This window comes from Macaca thibetana, chromosome 14 (assembly GCF_024542745.1).
Source record: "Macaca thibetana thibetana isolate TM-01 chromosome 14, ASM2454274v1, whole genome shotgun sequence".
In the NCBI taxonomy this organism is placed as follows: domain Eukaryota; kingdom Metazoa; phylum Chordata; class Mammalia; order Primates; family Cercopithecidae; genus Macaca; species Macaca thibetana.
In genome coordinates this window covers 31,139,722-31,156,531 of record NC_065591.1, presented here as the reverse complement: position 1 = coordinate 31,156,531, position 16,810 = coordinate 31,139,722, and the positions used below count along the sequence as shown (strand labels likewise).

The 16,810-nt window shown below is 40.5% G+C and overlaps 2 protein-coding genes and 1 long non-coding RNA gene across 5 annotated transcripts in view; all 3 read left to right on the top strand.

Annotated features, from left to right (window-relative positions):
- Window positions 1–10,206, top strand: part of CAPRIN1 (cell cycle associated protein 1) — a 50,489-nt gene extending 40,283 nt beyond the window's left edge. For both annotated transcript variants that reach the window (XM_050758771.1, XM_050758770.1), the window contains 5 exons: window positions 198–348; window positions 5,531–5,725; window positions 6,260–6,360; window positions 6,754–6,817; window positions 8,354–10,206. In XM_050758771.1, the coding sequence (XP_050614728.1) occupies window positions 198–348; window positions 5,531–5,725; window positions 6,260–6,360; window positions 6,754–6,817; window positions 8,354–8,418 (576 nt within the window). In that variant the 3' untranslated portion in view covers window positions 8,419–10,206. The remainder of the gene's footprint in view (window positions 1–197; window positions 349–5,530; window positions 5,726–6,259; window positions 6,361–6,753; window positions 6,818–8,353) is intronic.
- On the top strand, window positions 355–5,084 carry LOC126936239 (uncharacterized). The gene is made up of 2 exons (XR_007719399.1): window positions 355–2,010; window positions 2,335–5,084. It is a non-coding gene; the product is annotated as an uncharacterized LOC126936239 (long non-coding RNA).
- A 765-nt stretch (window positions 10,207–10,971) lies between the features above and the next one.
- The window catches only part of NAT10 (N-acetyltransferase 10), a 45,752-nt gene continuing 39,913 nt past the window's right edge, over window positions 10,972–16,810 (top strand). The window contains exon 1 of one of the 2 annotated variants that reach the window (XM_050758764.1): window positions 10,972–14,687. The gene's annotated coding sequence lies outside the window, so the exon portion shown is untranslated. The other variant, XM_050758766.1, reaches the window with a different exon arrangement.

Here is a 16,810-nt window from a genome sequence, read left to right as displayed (position 1 = left end):
TATACAATATATATGTCTTTTTCCATATTGAAGCACTTGGAGAGATTTTTGTGTGTGTGTGTGTGTGTGATGTTTTTGTGTTTGAGACTTCTGTGATGTCTTTATTTATGTCTGAGATAAAACCACCATTGAGTTTGGCCATGTTATAAAGCAGAGAATAAAAGGATGAACTAATCATTTACTTTATTTACTAACAGGTGTTCAATATGAATGCCCCAGTTCCTCCTGTTAATGAACCAGAAACTTTAAAACAGCAAAATCAGTACCAGGCCAGTTATAACCAGAGCTTTTCTAGTCAGCCTCACCAAGTAGAACAAACAGAGCTTCAGCAAGAACAGCTTCAAACAGGTACGAAATCCAGTGTCACCTCATTGGCTCCTTGCTTTCCAGCACAGTTATTGACAGTGTTAGGACAGTTTAGACTTCAGAGTGGTGGTGTCAAGAGTTTCTGTTTTAGTAGTAAACCATATAAATTTTTCATTTCAGATCATGAGTTAAATTGAATCTGTACTTTGATATGTGAATTATGTGCAAGTTTTGGAGGCTTTATACCCATTTTCCTTTTGTCACTGAACTTATATAATATCCCTATTGCATTGTATAATTTATATGGAATTAAATTTGTTACTTGAATTACCATAAACTATACTTTTTTTTTTTTTTTTTTTTGAGATGGGGTCTCACTCTGTCACCCAGGCTGGAGTGCAGTGCTGTGATCTCGGCTCACTGCAACCTCTGACTCCTGGGCACAAGCAATCCTCCCTACCTTAGCCTCCCAAGTAGCTTGGGAATACACGCATGTGCCACCACGCCCAGCTAATTTTTTGTATTTTTGGTAGAGTTGGGGTTTCACCATGTTGCCCAGGCTTGCCTCAAACTTCTGAGCTCACGTGATCTGCCCACCTCGGCCTCCCAAAGTGCTGGAATTAAAGGCGTGAGCCATTGTGCCTGGTGATAAACTATACTTTTAATTGTTAATTGACTGAAGGCTTTTAGCATGATATCTGGCATTGAGTCAGACAAAGTTAAGAAAAAACTCATGGTGGCTGCATTTCGTGGACTGGGTTGAAACATAATCTATTTTGTCAAGTAAGGTTCATAATTTGGCTAGTTACCATACCTGTCACAATAGTAATGTAGACAGAGACATTTATTTGAGACAGGTTCTCACTTTGTTGCCCAGGCTGGAGTGCAGTGATGCTAGCATAACTCACTGCAGCCTCAAACTCCTGGGCTCAATGATCCTTGTCCCTCAGCCTCCTGAGTAGTTGGGACTACAGGTGCTTACCACCACACCTGGCTAATTTTATTTATTTATTTTTTTGTAGAGACAGGGTCTCCAGGAGCTTACTATGATGCCAGGCTGGTCTCCAATTCCTGGCCTTGAGCGAACTTACTGCCTCTGTCTCCCAGAGTGGTGGGATTATGGGCATGAACTACCTTGTCTAGCTCGATAGAGATACTTTAGATTTTTTTTTTTTTTTTTTGAGGCGGAGTCTCGCTCTGTTGCCCAGGCTGGAGTGCAGTGGCCGGATCTCGGCTCACTGCAAGCTCTGCCTCCCGGATTTACGCCATTCTCCTGCCTCAGCCTCCTGAGTAGCTGGGACTACAGGCGCCCGCCACCTCGCCTGGCTAGTTTTTTGTATTTTTTAGTAGAGACGGGGTTTCACTGTGTTAGCCAGGATGGTCTTGATCTCCTGACCTCGTGATCCGCCCGTCTCGGCCTCCCAAAGTGCTGGGATTACAGGCTTGAGCCACCGCGCCCGGCCAGATTTTTTTTAAGAAATTGGGTCTCTGTTGACCAGGCTGGAGTGCAGCGGTGTAATCATGTACTGGACCCTTTAACTCGGGGGCTCAAGTGATCTTCCTGTCTCAGCCCCACAAGTAGCTGGGACTGCAGGATTTTCTCAAATTCAGGGCCTCCAGCAGTCCTCCCACCTCTGCCTTTCAACGCATTGGGATTATAGGCATAAGCCACCATACCCAGCCAGATGGTTTTAAGTCTTCTAGGTCTTTTATTTATTTATTTTATTTTTTAATTTTTTTTATTTTTTTGAGACGGAGTCTCACGCTGTTGCCCAGGCTGGAGTGCAGTGGCACGATCTCGGCTCACTGCAAGCTCCGCCTCCCGGGTTCCTGCCATTCTCCTGCCTCAGCCTCCTGAGTAGCTGGGACTACAGGCGCCCGCCACCGCGCCCGGCTAATTTTTTGTATTTTTAGTAGAGACGGGGTTTCACTGTGGTCTCGATCTCCTGACCTTGTGATCCGCCCGCCTCGGCCTCCCAAAGTGCTGGGATTACAGGCTTGAGCCACCGCGCCTGGCCGCTCTTCTAGGTCTTTTAATGTCTTCTTTAGGTCTTTGGTTCTTCAATTCCTCGGAATTTAATTGGAATCCCACAACAAACCAGCAATCAGAGTAGTTAATACTTTGATTTTGTCAGCCCAATTTTGAAAAGTTGTACAATTTTCTAATCATTCAATTTCTTGGTAAACTTGGATCAGCATTAGATTTTTCAGTAGTAAATTCTTACATGTCCTGTAGTATTCAGTATCTCTAATATGAAGTTCAAATCTTCCGTACTCTGATAGAAGTTACCAGTTATACTACGCTCAGCTTCTGAATGATAAAAACTAGTGGTGTGATCACCATGGCTCACTGTAACCTCTGCCTCCGGGTTCAAGGGATCCTCCTACCTCAGTCTCCCAAGTAGCTGGTACCACAGGCATGTGCCACCATGCCTGGCTAAATTTTTATTTATTTTATTTTTTTTTATTTTTGTATGTTTGTATTGTTGGTAGAGACAGGATTTCACCATATTGTCCAGGCTGGTCTCGAACTCCTGGTCTGGGCTTAAGTGATCTGCCTGCCTCGGCCTCCCAAAGTGCTAGGATTACACTCACACCAGTCACACACACAACAAGTTCTCTTTTAATCTCAGGGCCTTCATACTTCCTTTCCAAGTTCTTGCCAAAAACTTTCTCCCACTGATAAGTACATGGATTACTTTTCTATTTTTGTTTTTAAAAGTTCATTTATTTATTTTTAATTGAGAAATAGAAACTATATATATGTGTATTTATCACATATGGCATGATGTGTTGAAATGTGTGTACATTGTGGGCAGGCTTCATGGCTGGCACCTATAATCCCAGCTACATTTGAGGCTGAGGTAGGAGGATTGCTTGAGGCCAGGTGTTCATGATGAAATAACATGTATACATTGTGGGCCATTGTCCAGTGCAATGACACGATCTCGGCTCACTGCAACCTCTGCATCTTGGGTTCAATCGCTTGGGTTCAAGCGATTCTCCTGCCTTGGCCTCCTGCCTCAGGCCTCAGGTGATCTACCCGCCTCAGCCTTCCAAAGTGCTGGGATTACAGGCGTGAGCCACCGTGCCTGGCCTGATATTTGTTGAACAAATCATTTCAGTATGTCCTATCATTCTAGAAATTGTGTTTTAATTTGAATTAGTGTCTAATCAGGAACAACATGACAAAAGAATCTTTGGCTTTTTAAAATGGCCTACACGTTTATACTTTACCAAAATTTAAGTAGGAATGTGGGTATTTTAAAATAAAATGAAGACTGGGTGTGGTGGCTCACGCCAGTAATCCCAGCTCTTTGGGAGGCCCGCTTAAGACCAGGAGTTTGAGGCCAACCTGGGCAACATAGTGAGAGCCCCACCTCTATAAAGTAAATACAGAAATTAGCAGGGTGAGGTGGTGAATGCCTGTAGTCGGAGCTCCTCAGGAGGCTGAGGCTGGAGGATCACTTAAGCCCAGGAGTTCAAGGTTGCAGTGAGCCATGATTATTTGACTGAACTCCAACAGCAACACTGGGTGAGAGAGCTAGACCTTGTCTTAAAAGTAAAAATTAAATAAAGATCACACTTAAGTTGTTGCTGTGAGTTGCTTCCTTTCTTTCTTTCCTTCTTCCTTTCCTTTTTTGAGACAGAGTCTGGCTCTTGTCTCCCAGGCTGGAGTGCAGTGGTACCATCTCGACTCACTACAACCTCTGCCTTCCAGGCTTAAGCCATCCTCCCACCTCAGCCTCCCAAGTAGCTGGGACCACAGGCATGCACCACCATGCCTAGCTGAGTTTTTGTATTTTTGTTGTTGTTATTGTGGAGATGGGGTCTCACTGTGTTGCCCAGCTGGTCTCAAACTCCTGAGCTCAAGCAGTCTGCTCACCTTGGTCTCCCAAAGTGCTGGGATTGCCAGCGTGAGCCACTGCACTCAGCCTTGCTATGAATTTCTTACAGAAAGATTTGATCAAGATTACAAGCTGTTATTGATAAAAAGTGATTCTAAAATTGAGTTCTTTTGGATACTTTGTACATGGATACAAATGAACCATTTTACATGGCAAATGTTATGTGTATTTGTCATTCACTTATAATTTTAAATTTTGGGAATATTATAAAAGGCAATCTGTATAAAAAGATGACACTGATGTAGTTGGTTTATTAAGTAATTCAGGAGGAGCCATGGCGCTCTCTTTTCCTTAGGTATTCCCTAGTGCTTTCATCTAAAATAGGATTCTAACAACTATTAATATATTTGGAGTTTCTTAAGGATGTAAAAATAGGTCAAGTAAAGATTTTTAAGAGTCATACAGCTGCTTTTCTCTCTGCCCCAAAAGAGGAGATTTGGGTTGGCCAGCACCTTTGACCCTTGTTGTTAGTGTGTGGGCTTTCCTTTGTTCTGTTGCCTTTCTCACCTCCCAGAGGTACTTTTAGCACCCTATTTTTTTCTCCTCTTTGAATTATATACATTGTTCAGTAGTAGTTAATGTTTGAAAATTTCTAGATTCTAGAACTCTCTCCATTGTGAATGGAGCTTGTATATATGTTAGTGTGTATGTTCTAGAACCTTAGCTTCAAGTGGGTTGAGTGCCAATGTGAGTACCATGTGATTGTTTTCTAAATTGGCTGTACTTGCCATTTTAAATACTTTGAAATGGAATTTGGCATTAAGGGCTATAAATTGAAGGCCTCTGCTGATTAAACTATGTAATTGATGACATATTCTACCATATAGCTCCTTAAATATGAGAGAGTGGTTTTGTATGTTTTACTAAGTACCAAAGGATATTTAAAATAAGAAAATTTCTACCACTAAGGAGCTTTATAATGAAAATAAGTAATTACATGGTACAAAATATGGTAATGTACTAAGAGTAAATCTTTTGAGTTATTTTGGGTCTCTTGTGCTAAAAAGTAGATGCCTTTCAGAAGATGTTAATATAGCCTTTCAAATAATTTGTTTGGAAGGATCAATCATGCACCCTGCTTTCAAAGGTTTGGAATTGTGGTTGGAGAATTTTACCCCCATTAGCTTAGTCTAAGGGTAGGAGAAAGGTAAGAGACTTTATTCATGTTTAGTTTTCCTTATCATTGTATGCACATTTATTTAAGGATTAAACTTCAAGGAGACTGTGTAAGACACTTAAACTACAAAGTGCATGGGAGAACAAACGGTAATGAGCTGTGTATATATATACCCTTTTCTTTCTTTTTTAAATTACAGTGGTTGGCACTTACCATGGTTCCCCGGACCAGTCCCATCAAGTGACTGGTAACCACCAGCAGCCTCCTCAGCAGAACACTGGATTTCCACGTAGCAATCAGCCCTATTACAATAGTCGTGGTGTGTCTCGTGGAGGCTCCCGTGGTGCTAGAGGCTTGATGAATGGATACCGGGGCCCTGCCAATGGATTCAGAGGTAAAAAAAAAATTTAAAAAGGAAGTTCTATGACCTTTTACTAGTTCAAATTAGTTTTTGATTTGTACAATATTATCACACAGTTTTTTGAAAGGCTGTATCTGTATTAGCCTCTTATGTACAATTTAAACTAAATGTATATATTTTGATACAATTGGTATAATTTGTGTATTTGGCATAATTTGTTATTTAAATAACAAATCATGGAATTTTTGTTCATTTGGTTATGTCAAATTAATGTCTACCACTGTCTCCTGGAGGATAAGTATTTTCCACATTACCAAAACTTATGGGGATTGTTTATTATGTTTGTATAGATGTGTGTTTACATGCATAGATGGGTTAAAAGTTTATCTTCTGAGGGGCCGTTAGTACTTATAGAAATTTATAAACAGATTGGATCAAGATAGGAAATTGGAAATTAATTTGATTAGCCTGGCTTACAATTTTCTAGTTCTTCCCATCTTCATTAATAAAAGTAAAAATTCCTTGTGAAGATAAGAAAATTATTTCTTTTCTTGTCCTAAATTTTAGGAGGATATGATGGTTACCGCCCTTCATTCTCTAACACTCCAAACAGTGGTTATACACAGTCTCAGTTCAGTGCTCCCCGGGATTACTCTGGCTATCAACGGGTAGGTAAAGCAGTTCTAAAGTGTAAACCTGAACTAAGTATACCAATGAAAGTGACTTAGTGTAGTTGCTTAATGAACCTAAATAACTAATTTGGCATTAACTTTGTGGTATCCAAGACACTTTGTTGAAACAAAAGCTTTTAGCACTCATAACGTAAGTACTCCTTTAGTAAAGCCTGTTAAAGACAGTGATTTCCAAGAGCAGAGAAATATATTTCACTGAATGTTCTTGAGAATAGAAGTACAACAATTACAGAATAAGGTGTAGCCATGATACACTGAAGTGTCTAAAAGATTAAGGAAGAATTCTGTATTGAGTGTTAGACTGAAAGAATAGATGGGTAAGCATTTTTTAAAAAGTACCTTTTCAATACTAACTAGCTTGTCTTTTAGGATGGATATCAGCAGAATTTCAAGCGAGGCTCTGGGCAGAGTGGACCACGGGGAGCCCCACGAGGTAATATTTTGTGGTGGTGATCCTAGCTCCTAAGTGGAGCTTCTGTTCTGGCCTTGGAAGAGCTGTTCATAGTCTGCATGTTAGGAATACATTTATCCTTTCCAGACTTGTTGCTAGGGATTAAATGAAATGCTCTGTTTCTAAAACTTAATCTTGGACCCAAATTTTAATTTTTGAATGACTTTCCCTGTTACTATATAAACTGTCTTGAAAACTAGAACATATTCTCTTCCTCAGAAAAAGTGTTTTTCCAACTGAAAATTATTTTTCAGGTCCTAAAACCTGCTAAATGTTTTTAGGAAGTACTTACTGAAACATTTTTGTAAGACATTTTTGGAATGAGATTGAACATTTATATAAATTTATTATTCCTCTTTCATTTTTTGGAAACATGCCTATTATACTTTAAGGCCAGACACCCTTTAATGGCCGGATAAGCCATAGTTAACATTTAGAGAACCATTTAGAAGTAATAGAACTAATGGAATTTGCAATGCCTTTTGGACCTCTATTAGTATATAAATATCAAGTTATTTCTGACTTTTAAACAAAACCCCCAAATTCCTAACTTATTGAACTAAAAAAAAATTACAGGTTTGGAGAGTTTTTTGTTTTTCTTTTACTATGGGAAAACTACTTCCCATTCTGTCAGGAAGTTAACCTATTTAACAATTAGAGCTAGCATTTCATGTAGTCTGAAATTCTAAATGGTTCTCTGATTTGAGGGAGGTTAAACATCAAATAGGTTTCCTCTATTGGCCATAACATGTATAAAATGTGTGTTAAGGAGGAATTACAAAGTACTTTGATTTGAATGCTAGTAGAAACTGGCCAGGAAAAAGGTACATTTTTCTAAAAATTAATGGATCACTTGGGAATTACTGACTTGACTAGAAATATCAAAGGATATTTGCATGTGAATGTGGGTTATGTTCTTCTTTCCCACTTTGTAGCATATTCGATGAAAGTTGAGTTCAAACTGATAGCTAAAAATCTGTTTTAACAGCATGCGAAAAGTTATTTTATCTGTTAAAAGTCATTATACAATTTTGAATGTTATGTAGTTTCTTTTTAACAGTTTAGGTAATAAGGTCTGTTTTCATTCTGGTGCTTTTATTAATTTTGATAGTATGATGTTACTTACTACTGAAATGTAAGCTAGAGTGTACACTAGAATGTAAGCTCCATGAGAGCAGGTACCTTGTCTGTCTTCTCTGCTGTATCTATTCCCAACGCTTGATGACGGTGCCTGGCACATAGTAGGCACTCAATAAATACTTGTTGAATGAATGAATGAATGAGTACTGGTGGAATACTCCATTAGCTCTACTCTTCTTTTAGCTAAGAGAACATGAGCAAATTTGCGCATGACAACTTCCAGGACAGGGGAAACTTGAACACTGAAGAATTGACCTCTTAAGCCTAATAATGTGGTGACAGGATGCCCACATGCTTCTTGACTTCAGATGAAAATCTGCTTGAAGGCAAAACAAATAATATTTGAAAGAAAAATCAAATGCCATTTTTGTCTTCTAGGTCGTGGAGGGCCCCCAAGACCCAACAGAGGGATGCCGCAAATGAACACTCAGCAAGTGAATTAATCTGATTCACAGGATTATGTTTAATCGCCAAAAACACACTGGCCAGTGTACCATAATATGTTACCAGAAGAGTTATTATCTATTTGTTCTCCCTTTCAGGAAACTTATTGTAAAGGGACTGTTTTCATCCCATAAAGACAGGACTACAATTGTCAGCTTTCTATTACCTGGATATGGAAGGAAACTATTTTTACTCTGCATGTTCTGTCCTAAGCGTCATCTTGAGCCTTGCACATGATACTCAGATTCCTCACCCTTGCTTAGGAGTAAAACAATATACTTTACAGGGTGATAATAATCTCCATAGTTATTTGAAGTGGCTTGATAAAGGCAAGATTGACTTTTTCGACATTGGATAAAATCTACAAATCAGCCCTTGAGTTATTCAATGGTAACTGACAAACTAAAATATTTCCCTAGAAAGGAAGATGAAAGGAGTGGAGTGTGGTTTGGCAGAACAACTGCATTTCACAGCTTTTCCAGTCAAATTGGAGCACTGAACGTTCAGATGCATACCAAATTATGCATGGGTCCTAATCACACCTATAAGGCTGGCTACCAGCTTTGACACAGCACTGTTCATCTGGCCAAACAACTGTGGTTAAAAACACATGTAAAATGCTTTTAACAGCTGATACTGTATAAGACAAAGCCAAGATGCAAAATTAGGCTTTGATTGGCACTTTTTGAAAAATATGCAACAAATATGGGATGTAATCTGGATGGCCGCTTCTGTACTTAATGTGAAATATTTAATACCTTTTTGAACACTTAACAGTTTTTTTGAGACAATGACTTTTGTAAGGATTGGTACTATCATTCCTTATGACATGTACATTGTCTGTCACTAATCCTTGGATTTTGCTGTATTGTCACCTAAATTGGTACAGGTACTGATGAAATCTCTAGTGGATAATCATAACACTCTTGGTCACATGTTTTTCCTTCAGCTTGAAAGCTTTTTTTTAAAAAGGAAAAGATACCAAATGCCTGCTGCTACCACCCTTTTCAATTGCTATCTTTTGAAAGGCACCAGTATGTGTTTTAGATTGATTTCCCTGTTTCAGGGAAATCACAGACGGTAGTTTCAGTTCTGATGGTATAAGCAAAACAAATAAAACATGTTTATAAAAGTTGTATCTTGAAACACTGGTGTTCAACAGCTAGCAGCTTATGTGATTCACCCCCATACCACGTTAGTGTCACAAATTTTATGGTTATCTCCAGCAACATTTCTCTAGTACTTGCACTTACTATCTTTTGTCTAATTTAACCTTACCTGAATTCTCCTTTTCTCCTGGAGGCATTTATATTCAAAGTGATAATTCCTTCCCTTAGATGCATAGGGAGAGTCTCTAAATTTGATGGAAATGGACACTTGAGTAGTGACTTAGCCTTATGTACTCTGTTGGAATTTGTGCTAGCAGTTTGAGCACTAGTTCTGTGTGCCTATGAACTTAATGCTGCTTATTATCTCATTCTGACTTCATGGAGAATTAAGCCCACCTTTAAGCAAAGGCTACTAAGTTAATGGTGTTTTCTGTGCAGAAATTAAATTTTATTTTAAGCATTTAGCCCAGGAATTTTTCCAGTAGGTGCTCAGCTATTTAAAAACAAAACTATTCTCAAACATTCATCATTAGACAACTGGAGTTTTTGCTGGTTTTGTAACCTACCAAAATGGATAGGCTGTTGAACATTCCACATTCAAAAGTTTTGTAGGGTGGTGGGAAATGGGGAATCTTCAATGTTTATTTTAAAATAAAATAAAATAAGTTCTTGACTTTTCTCATGTGTGGTTGTGGTACATCATATTGGAAGGGTTAACCTGTTACTTTGGCAAATGAGTATTTTTTTGCTAGCACCTCCCCTTGCGTGCTTTAAATGACATCTGCCTGGGATGTACCACAACCATATGTTATCTGTATCTTAGGGGAATGGATAAAATATTTGTGGTTTACTGGGTAATCCCTAGATGATGTATGCTTGCAATCCTATATATAAAACTAAATTTGCTATCTATGTAGAAAATAATTTCATGATATTTACAATCAGGATTGAAGTAAGTTCTTCACACAGTGACCTCTATGAATCAGTTTCAGAGAAGGGATGGGGAAGAAATGCCTTCTAGGTTTTGAACTTCTATGCATTAGTGCAGATGTGAATGTGTAAAGGTGTTCATAGTTTGACTATTCTATGTATGTTTTTTCAAAGAATTGCTTCTTTTTTTAAACTATAATTTTTCTTTTTTTGGTTATTTTACCATCACAGTTTAAATGTGTATCTTTTATGTCTACTCAGACCATATTTTTAAAGGGGTGCCTCATGGGGTAGAGAACCTTTCAATAAGTCTCATTAAGATCTGAATCTTGGTTCTAAGTATTCTGTATAATATGTGATTGCTTGTCCTAGCTGCAGAAGGCCTTTTGTTTGGTCAAATGCATATTTTAGCAGAGTTTCAAGGAAACGATTGTCACACGTGTCACTGTAGCCTCTTGGTGTAGCAAGCTCACATATAAAATACTTTTGTATATGCACAATATAAATCATCTCATGTGGATATGAAACTTCTTTTTTAAAACTTAAAAAGGTAGAATGTCATTGATTACCTTGATTAGGGCAGTTTTATTTCCAGATCCTAATAATTCCTAAAAAATACAGAAAAGTTTTTTTCAATCATTGTACCTTGATATTAAATATCCTTTAAATATTTCTAATCAGTTAGCTTCTACAGTTCTTTTGTCTCCTTTTATATGCAACTCTTATGTGGGAGACTTTTCCACTTAAAGGAGACATAGAATGTGTGCTTATTCTCAGAAGGTTGATTAACTGAGGTGATCAGTTAACAGCTAGTTGAGCAGTCAGCTTCCTAAGTGTTTTAGGACATTTGTTCATTATATTTTCAGTAATATAACTAGAGGAAATGGAATGCAGGTAAGTGCCGAATTCAAACCCTTCATTTCATCTTTAAGCTCGGAATCTGCATTCCACTTGAGTTCTTGTTAAGCATTCTAAGTTTTAATTGATTGTAAGTTAGATTTCACAGAATCAGTATTGCCCTTCATCTTGTCCTTTTTATGGAGTTAATGGGGAGGAAAACCCCTCAGGAAAATGAAAGTAAATTGTTAAGGCTCATACCTTTTTCCATTTTGAATTCTACAAAAGTTCTGGAAAAGACTAGTGAATGTTTAAAATTACGTTAGATTAAATTCTATGAAAGCCTGGTTTTCTCACTGTCCTTGAACGAAGTCTGCTTAAGTTGTTAAAAACCATCCAGCAAAAGCTATAAGTGAAGAATTGCTACTGTTATGAGGAGAGGAAGAGGTTTATATAAGAAATCTGATAGCCTCATCTTCTAATACACTTCTCAGCCTCTACTACTAATATCCTACTTTAACAAGCTGTTCTGAAGCTAATCCAGTTACGTGAGCAGTACGGCTGTTTTGAGTATAGGCAGTGGAAGAGCAGCAGTTTGTTCCTGATCATCTAGCAAAGGCATTCGTGTATTGCTCATTTGGAAATACTAACTAAGTACTGTGTTTAATAGGCAGACACACTGTATTAAGCCACTGAATTAAGGCTTTATTCAGCAAATTAGGGTATCCTTTGCCCAGCATCATGCCAAGCACTAGGCATTTAGTGGTAACAAAAATCACTGTGGTTTCTGCTTTCATTGAACTGTCTAATCAAAGACACTGATATGACACCAAAGTGTAGCAAATGCCATGTTGGAGCAATGTGGTAGATACTAAAGCCATGACGGGGAGAGTATATCCTAGTTAAAATGATCAGGGGAGACAACTGAAAGGGGTAATTGAGTAGATTTGAAGGGTAAGGGGTAGTAGACTAGTCAAAAGAAAGGGAGAGAAGAACATATCTAAACGTCTGATCACCAGTGACTGAAAGTACCAGGATCAAGTGGAAAGAGAAAGGACTAGCAGAGTTACAGGTTAGAGAAACAGGTAAAGACTACTGTGGACAGCGTAATAGTTGCATTTCATGTTTTGTCTAAGAACAGTTGCAAAATGTTTTGTCTCTTAAAAACAGTTGCAAACTATTGAAGGTTTTAAAGCTGTGTGTTGGGCCGGGTGTGGTGGCTCTTGCCTGAAATCCCAGCACTTCGGGAGGCTGAGGCAGGGGGATCATGAGGTCAGGAGTTTGAGACCAGCCTGGCCAATATGGTGAAATCCCGTCTCTACTAAAAATACTGAAACTAGCCGGGCGTTGTGGCATGCGCCTGTAGTCCCAGCAATTCGGGAGGCTGAGGCAGAAGAATCGCTTGAACCTGGTAGGTTGCAGTGAGCAGAGATGGTGCCACTGCACTCCATCCTGGGTGACAGAGCGAGACTTCGTCTCAAAAAAAAAAAAAAAAAAAAAAAAAAAACCTGTTGTTTGGGGTGGGGATGGTGGCCCACTTAATAAAGTTGCCATTTAAATAACATTCAATGCAATGCTGAGAACAACATACGGACCAAGAGATGGTACGGAGGCTTGTTGGAGTGGTCCATGTGAGAAATAATGGATTCCAACTTAAGGTGGAGATGGGGTGGTGGTGGTGAATGGATTCTGTAGATACCCTATCTCACTGGTCACGACTCGGTATCCTTTGCTGATTTCTCCAGGCCTTGGATGTCAGACTCTCAGTATTCCAAGTCAACTCCTTGATTACCCAACACCAGTTGCTCAGAGCAAATGTTTTGGGTGCCATCTTCAATTTACTTTTATACCCTGTATCTAATCCTTAAGTGAGTTCACGTAGTTTAACTTGAATATCCAGTTATCTAATACTTTTAACCACTGCCACGACTACCATCCTAGCACAGGTGACTACAATAGCTTATAATTGTTCTCCCGTTTTCTACTGTTGCCTTCCTGTGGTTTAGTTTTTTGGCTAAGAGCCTTTTAAGAGGGCAAAGCACATTTTCTCATTTCCCTGTCCCCCACAAACTCCAGTGGTTTCTCATGATGACTAGAATTAAATTGTAAATCTGGTCCTTCACTTGCCCACTGCTTTGGCCACAGACTGCTTTGCCAGGACTTCTTCCCCATCTTGGAGCTTTTGTATGTACATCTTTGGCATGGGGGAGCATTTCACTCAGATACTGTCAGGGCTTATTCTTTATAAATTTTAGGTCCTTGTTTCATCCAGTGTCACCCCCTCCCCCGTCAGAGGCCTTCCGTGTTCGCTTCTAAAATAGTGCCCTTAGTTACTTCACTCACTGGATACTTTTGCTTAATAGCATTTAAAACAACCTAGAATTAACCACGAGGGGCAGTAACATTTTGGTCACTATCCCTTGTGAGCAGAATAGTGCATGGGCATATTGACATTTTGCTGAATGAACTAAAAAATTTCATGATGAATGTTGGATTAAATGGGTGGTGCTGCTGATGACATTAAAATTGGAAGTGTCTATCTGGGGAAGGGGTTTGCATTCAGACATCTGCGGTATCCAGGAGGAAACATCAAGCAGTTGATAATGCTTTTTGAAGTTCAGCGATCTGCCCCAAAGTCAAGAATGCAACACGCTATGTATAGGTTGTCCTTGTAGTCATGTTCTTGGAGTTTACTGGAAGCCCAGGGGGAGTAATTTCATTTGACGACCATATACAGGCCTAATGGGAGCCTGCAAAGTACAGAGGCCGCAGTCATGGGTAGATTACAGGATTCCCATCTGTAAGATCAGTACTGTGGGGGTGGAGGGACAAGCGAGACCAATAAAATAGGTCTGTGGGCCGAGTTTCCTCAACTTACGGGGATCGGTTAAATTGAGCACAGATAGCTGGATCCGTCGCGTCTCGCGTACCCAGGCTGACGCTGAAAACCCTGGACCTACGTGGGCAGGCCCTGGGGGTGCGGACATCTATTTTACCCTTCTCAGCCAAGGTACCTTAGTTCGGATATGATGAGCGTGAAGAGGCAAACCGCACCCAATACCCCAGCTACCGCGAGCTGTGAGACTAAAATGCGCAACCGCAGTGGACATCTAGACCCCAGCTCCGCCTCCGGTGGCTTACGTCATTACTCAGCGACAGCCTTGAGGAAGGTCCCTTCTCGCTCGCCATCGCTGCGACTGTAATGCGCTTGCGCACGTGCAGTGTACCAGTGCCTGAGAGGGGCGCGTGCCGCGGAGCCAGGCCAAGTCCGAGACCAGGTCACCAGGCATCCGCTAGGGGCAGTTAGTTGTGCCTTCTCTTTCGGAGTTGTTCCGTGCTCCCACGTGCTTCTGCTTCTCCACTGGCTGGGATCCGCCGGGCTCGGGACGCAGGTACCCAACGCGGGAGGGCCGCGTATGGATGCCAAGATCGGTGTCTGTGTTCTTCCTGTCCCGAGAGGGGACCGGCCTCAGGATGAAGGCTCTGCATCCGGACGGATACCTGGCCTACGCCGACTGTCCTCCACCCCTCTTTTGGGGCGCTCCTAGATAACAGAATCACCTCTCCAATACGCAGCCGCTCTGGGCGCGTGCTTCTCGAGCATCCTCGGGGATTGCGTGGCTTGATACTCACCCGCTAAGTGCCTGTAACTGGGGAGTCGGGTTGAATGGGTGGGTGACAACACTTGCTTTCCGTGGAGCTTGCCCGCAGTGCCCGGCGGCAGCTCTAAGCTTTAAACTTAGGTAATCTGATTCCAGATCCTTCCACGTTCTTAAATCCTTCACTGTGCACATTCCTTTATACTTTTTATTCAGCAATCACATTCAGGATTTGGTTTTGTTTGCCAGTGCACCTAAAGTGGTGCCTGCCACCTAGATGTTATGTGTAGATAGATAAATGAATGAGTGAGTGAAAAATAATCATCTCCTTCAAGGCCTTCCCCATCCAGGCCTTCCATGACAGCTTCAGCCTATAGTAATCTCAGCGCTTCCTTCATCTGACCCCTCACTATAGCTGTTTTTTTTACATCTAATTTTACCTGGTTCTTGTTCCTCATCTCATTCTTTTAAATACCTTCTTCACGAAGAATGCAAGCTTGAAGTCAAGGGCCTTGTGGTACTACTTCTGGGGCTCCCACAGTAGTTAGAGCAAAAGGCAGCCCCCATTAATTAGTTGTTGATTGATTTTTGCGGGATCTTTATGTGGCCGGCAACACAGGGTTTACAAGTTGAGAAGATTGGTGAACTGGGAAGAACTCAGGTTTTGGAGTCGGGAAGACTTGAGTGTGAATTCTGTCTCTCGTTTTTCTGCCTCGGGGTATTTGAATTCTTTATACTTTCTCCTTTACTTATAAATTGGGGTCCTTGACAGTGATTTAGTGTTTTATAATAAGACATATGCTAAAATCTGTGTTTGGATTGGAAGGTTAGAAGGGACAGTTAAAGTGTGGTAAGCTTCAGTAAATGAACTTGATGTTTGTAATGCAGTAGGTACCGGAATTTCTAAGTAGCATGTCACTTTTACATCGAAGTAGCATGTTACTTTTAGAGTGATATTTCTGACGTTTTTATTGTGATGATGCAATATTTTACTGTAGGTAATCACGGAACTTTTTTTTTTTTTTTTTTTTTTTTTTTTTTTTTTGAGACGGAGTCTCGCTCTGTCGCCTAGGTTGGAGTGCAATGGCACACGATCTCGGCTCACTGCAACTTCCGCCTCCCGGTTTCAAGTGATTCTCTTGCCTCAGCCTCTCCTGCAGCTCCACCACCACTCCCGGCTAAGTTTTGTGTTTTTGGTAGAGATGGGGTTTCGCCATGTTGGCCAGGTTGGTCTCGAATTCCTGACTTCAGGTGATCCACCCGCCTCGGCCTTCCAAAGTGCTGGGCTTACAGGCGTGAACCACCACACCCGGCGAGAACTTTTGAGGTCTGTCTGTACAAAGGCTTCAGTATAGTTTTCCCTAAAATGAGGAAACATTTGGACACATTACATCATGGAATTATTCATTGATAGTTATTGATTTCCCTGACTTTATTAGTAACACGTGAATTTTTTAAGACTCCACAAAAACAAAACAACAAAAGTCCCACCATCTAGAAGTAGCTACTTTATACTTTGATACTTCCTTCCAGTCTTTTTTTTCCCCCTCTGTTATGTGTATGCATTAGAAATGTTATGATACTTTATTCTGTCATGATTCTGTCATAAACATCTATATCCATATCCTTAGTTATTAAAAATGCTTGGCTGTGTGTGGTGGCTCACGCCTGTAATCCCAGCACTTTGGGAGGCTGAGGCGGGCGGATTGGGAGGTCAAGAGATCGAGACCATCCTGGCCAGCGTGCGCCTGTAGTCCCAGCTACTCGGGAGGTTGAGGCAGGAGGATTGGTTGAACCCAGGAGGCAGAGGTTGCAGGAAGCCAAGATCATGCCACTGCACTCCAGCCTGGCAACAGAGTGAGACTCCGTCTCAAAAACAAACAAAATGCTTTGGATGTTTGGATATACCCTATGTA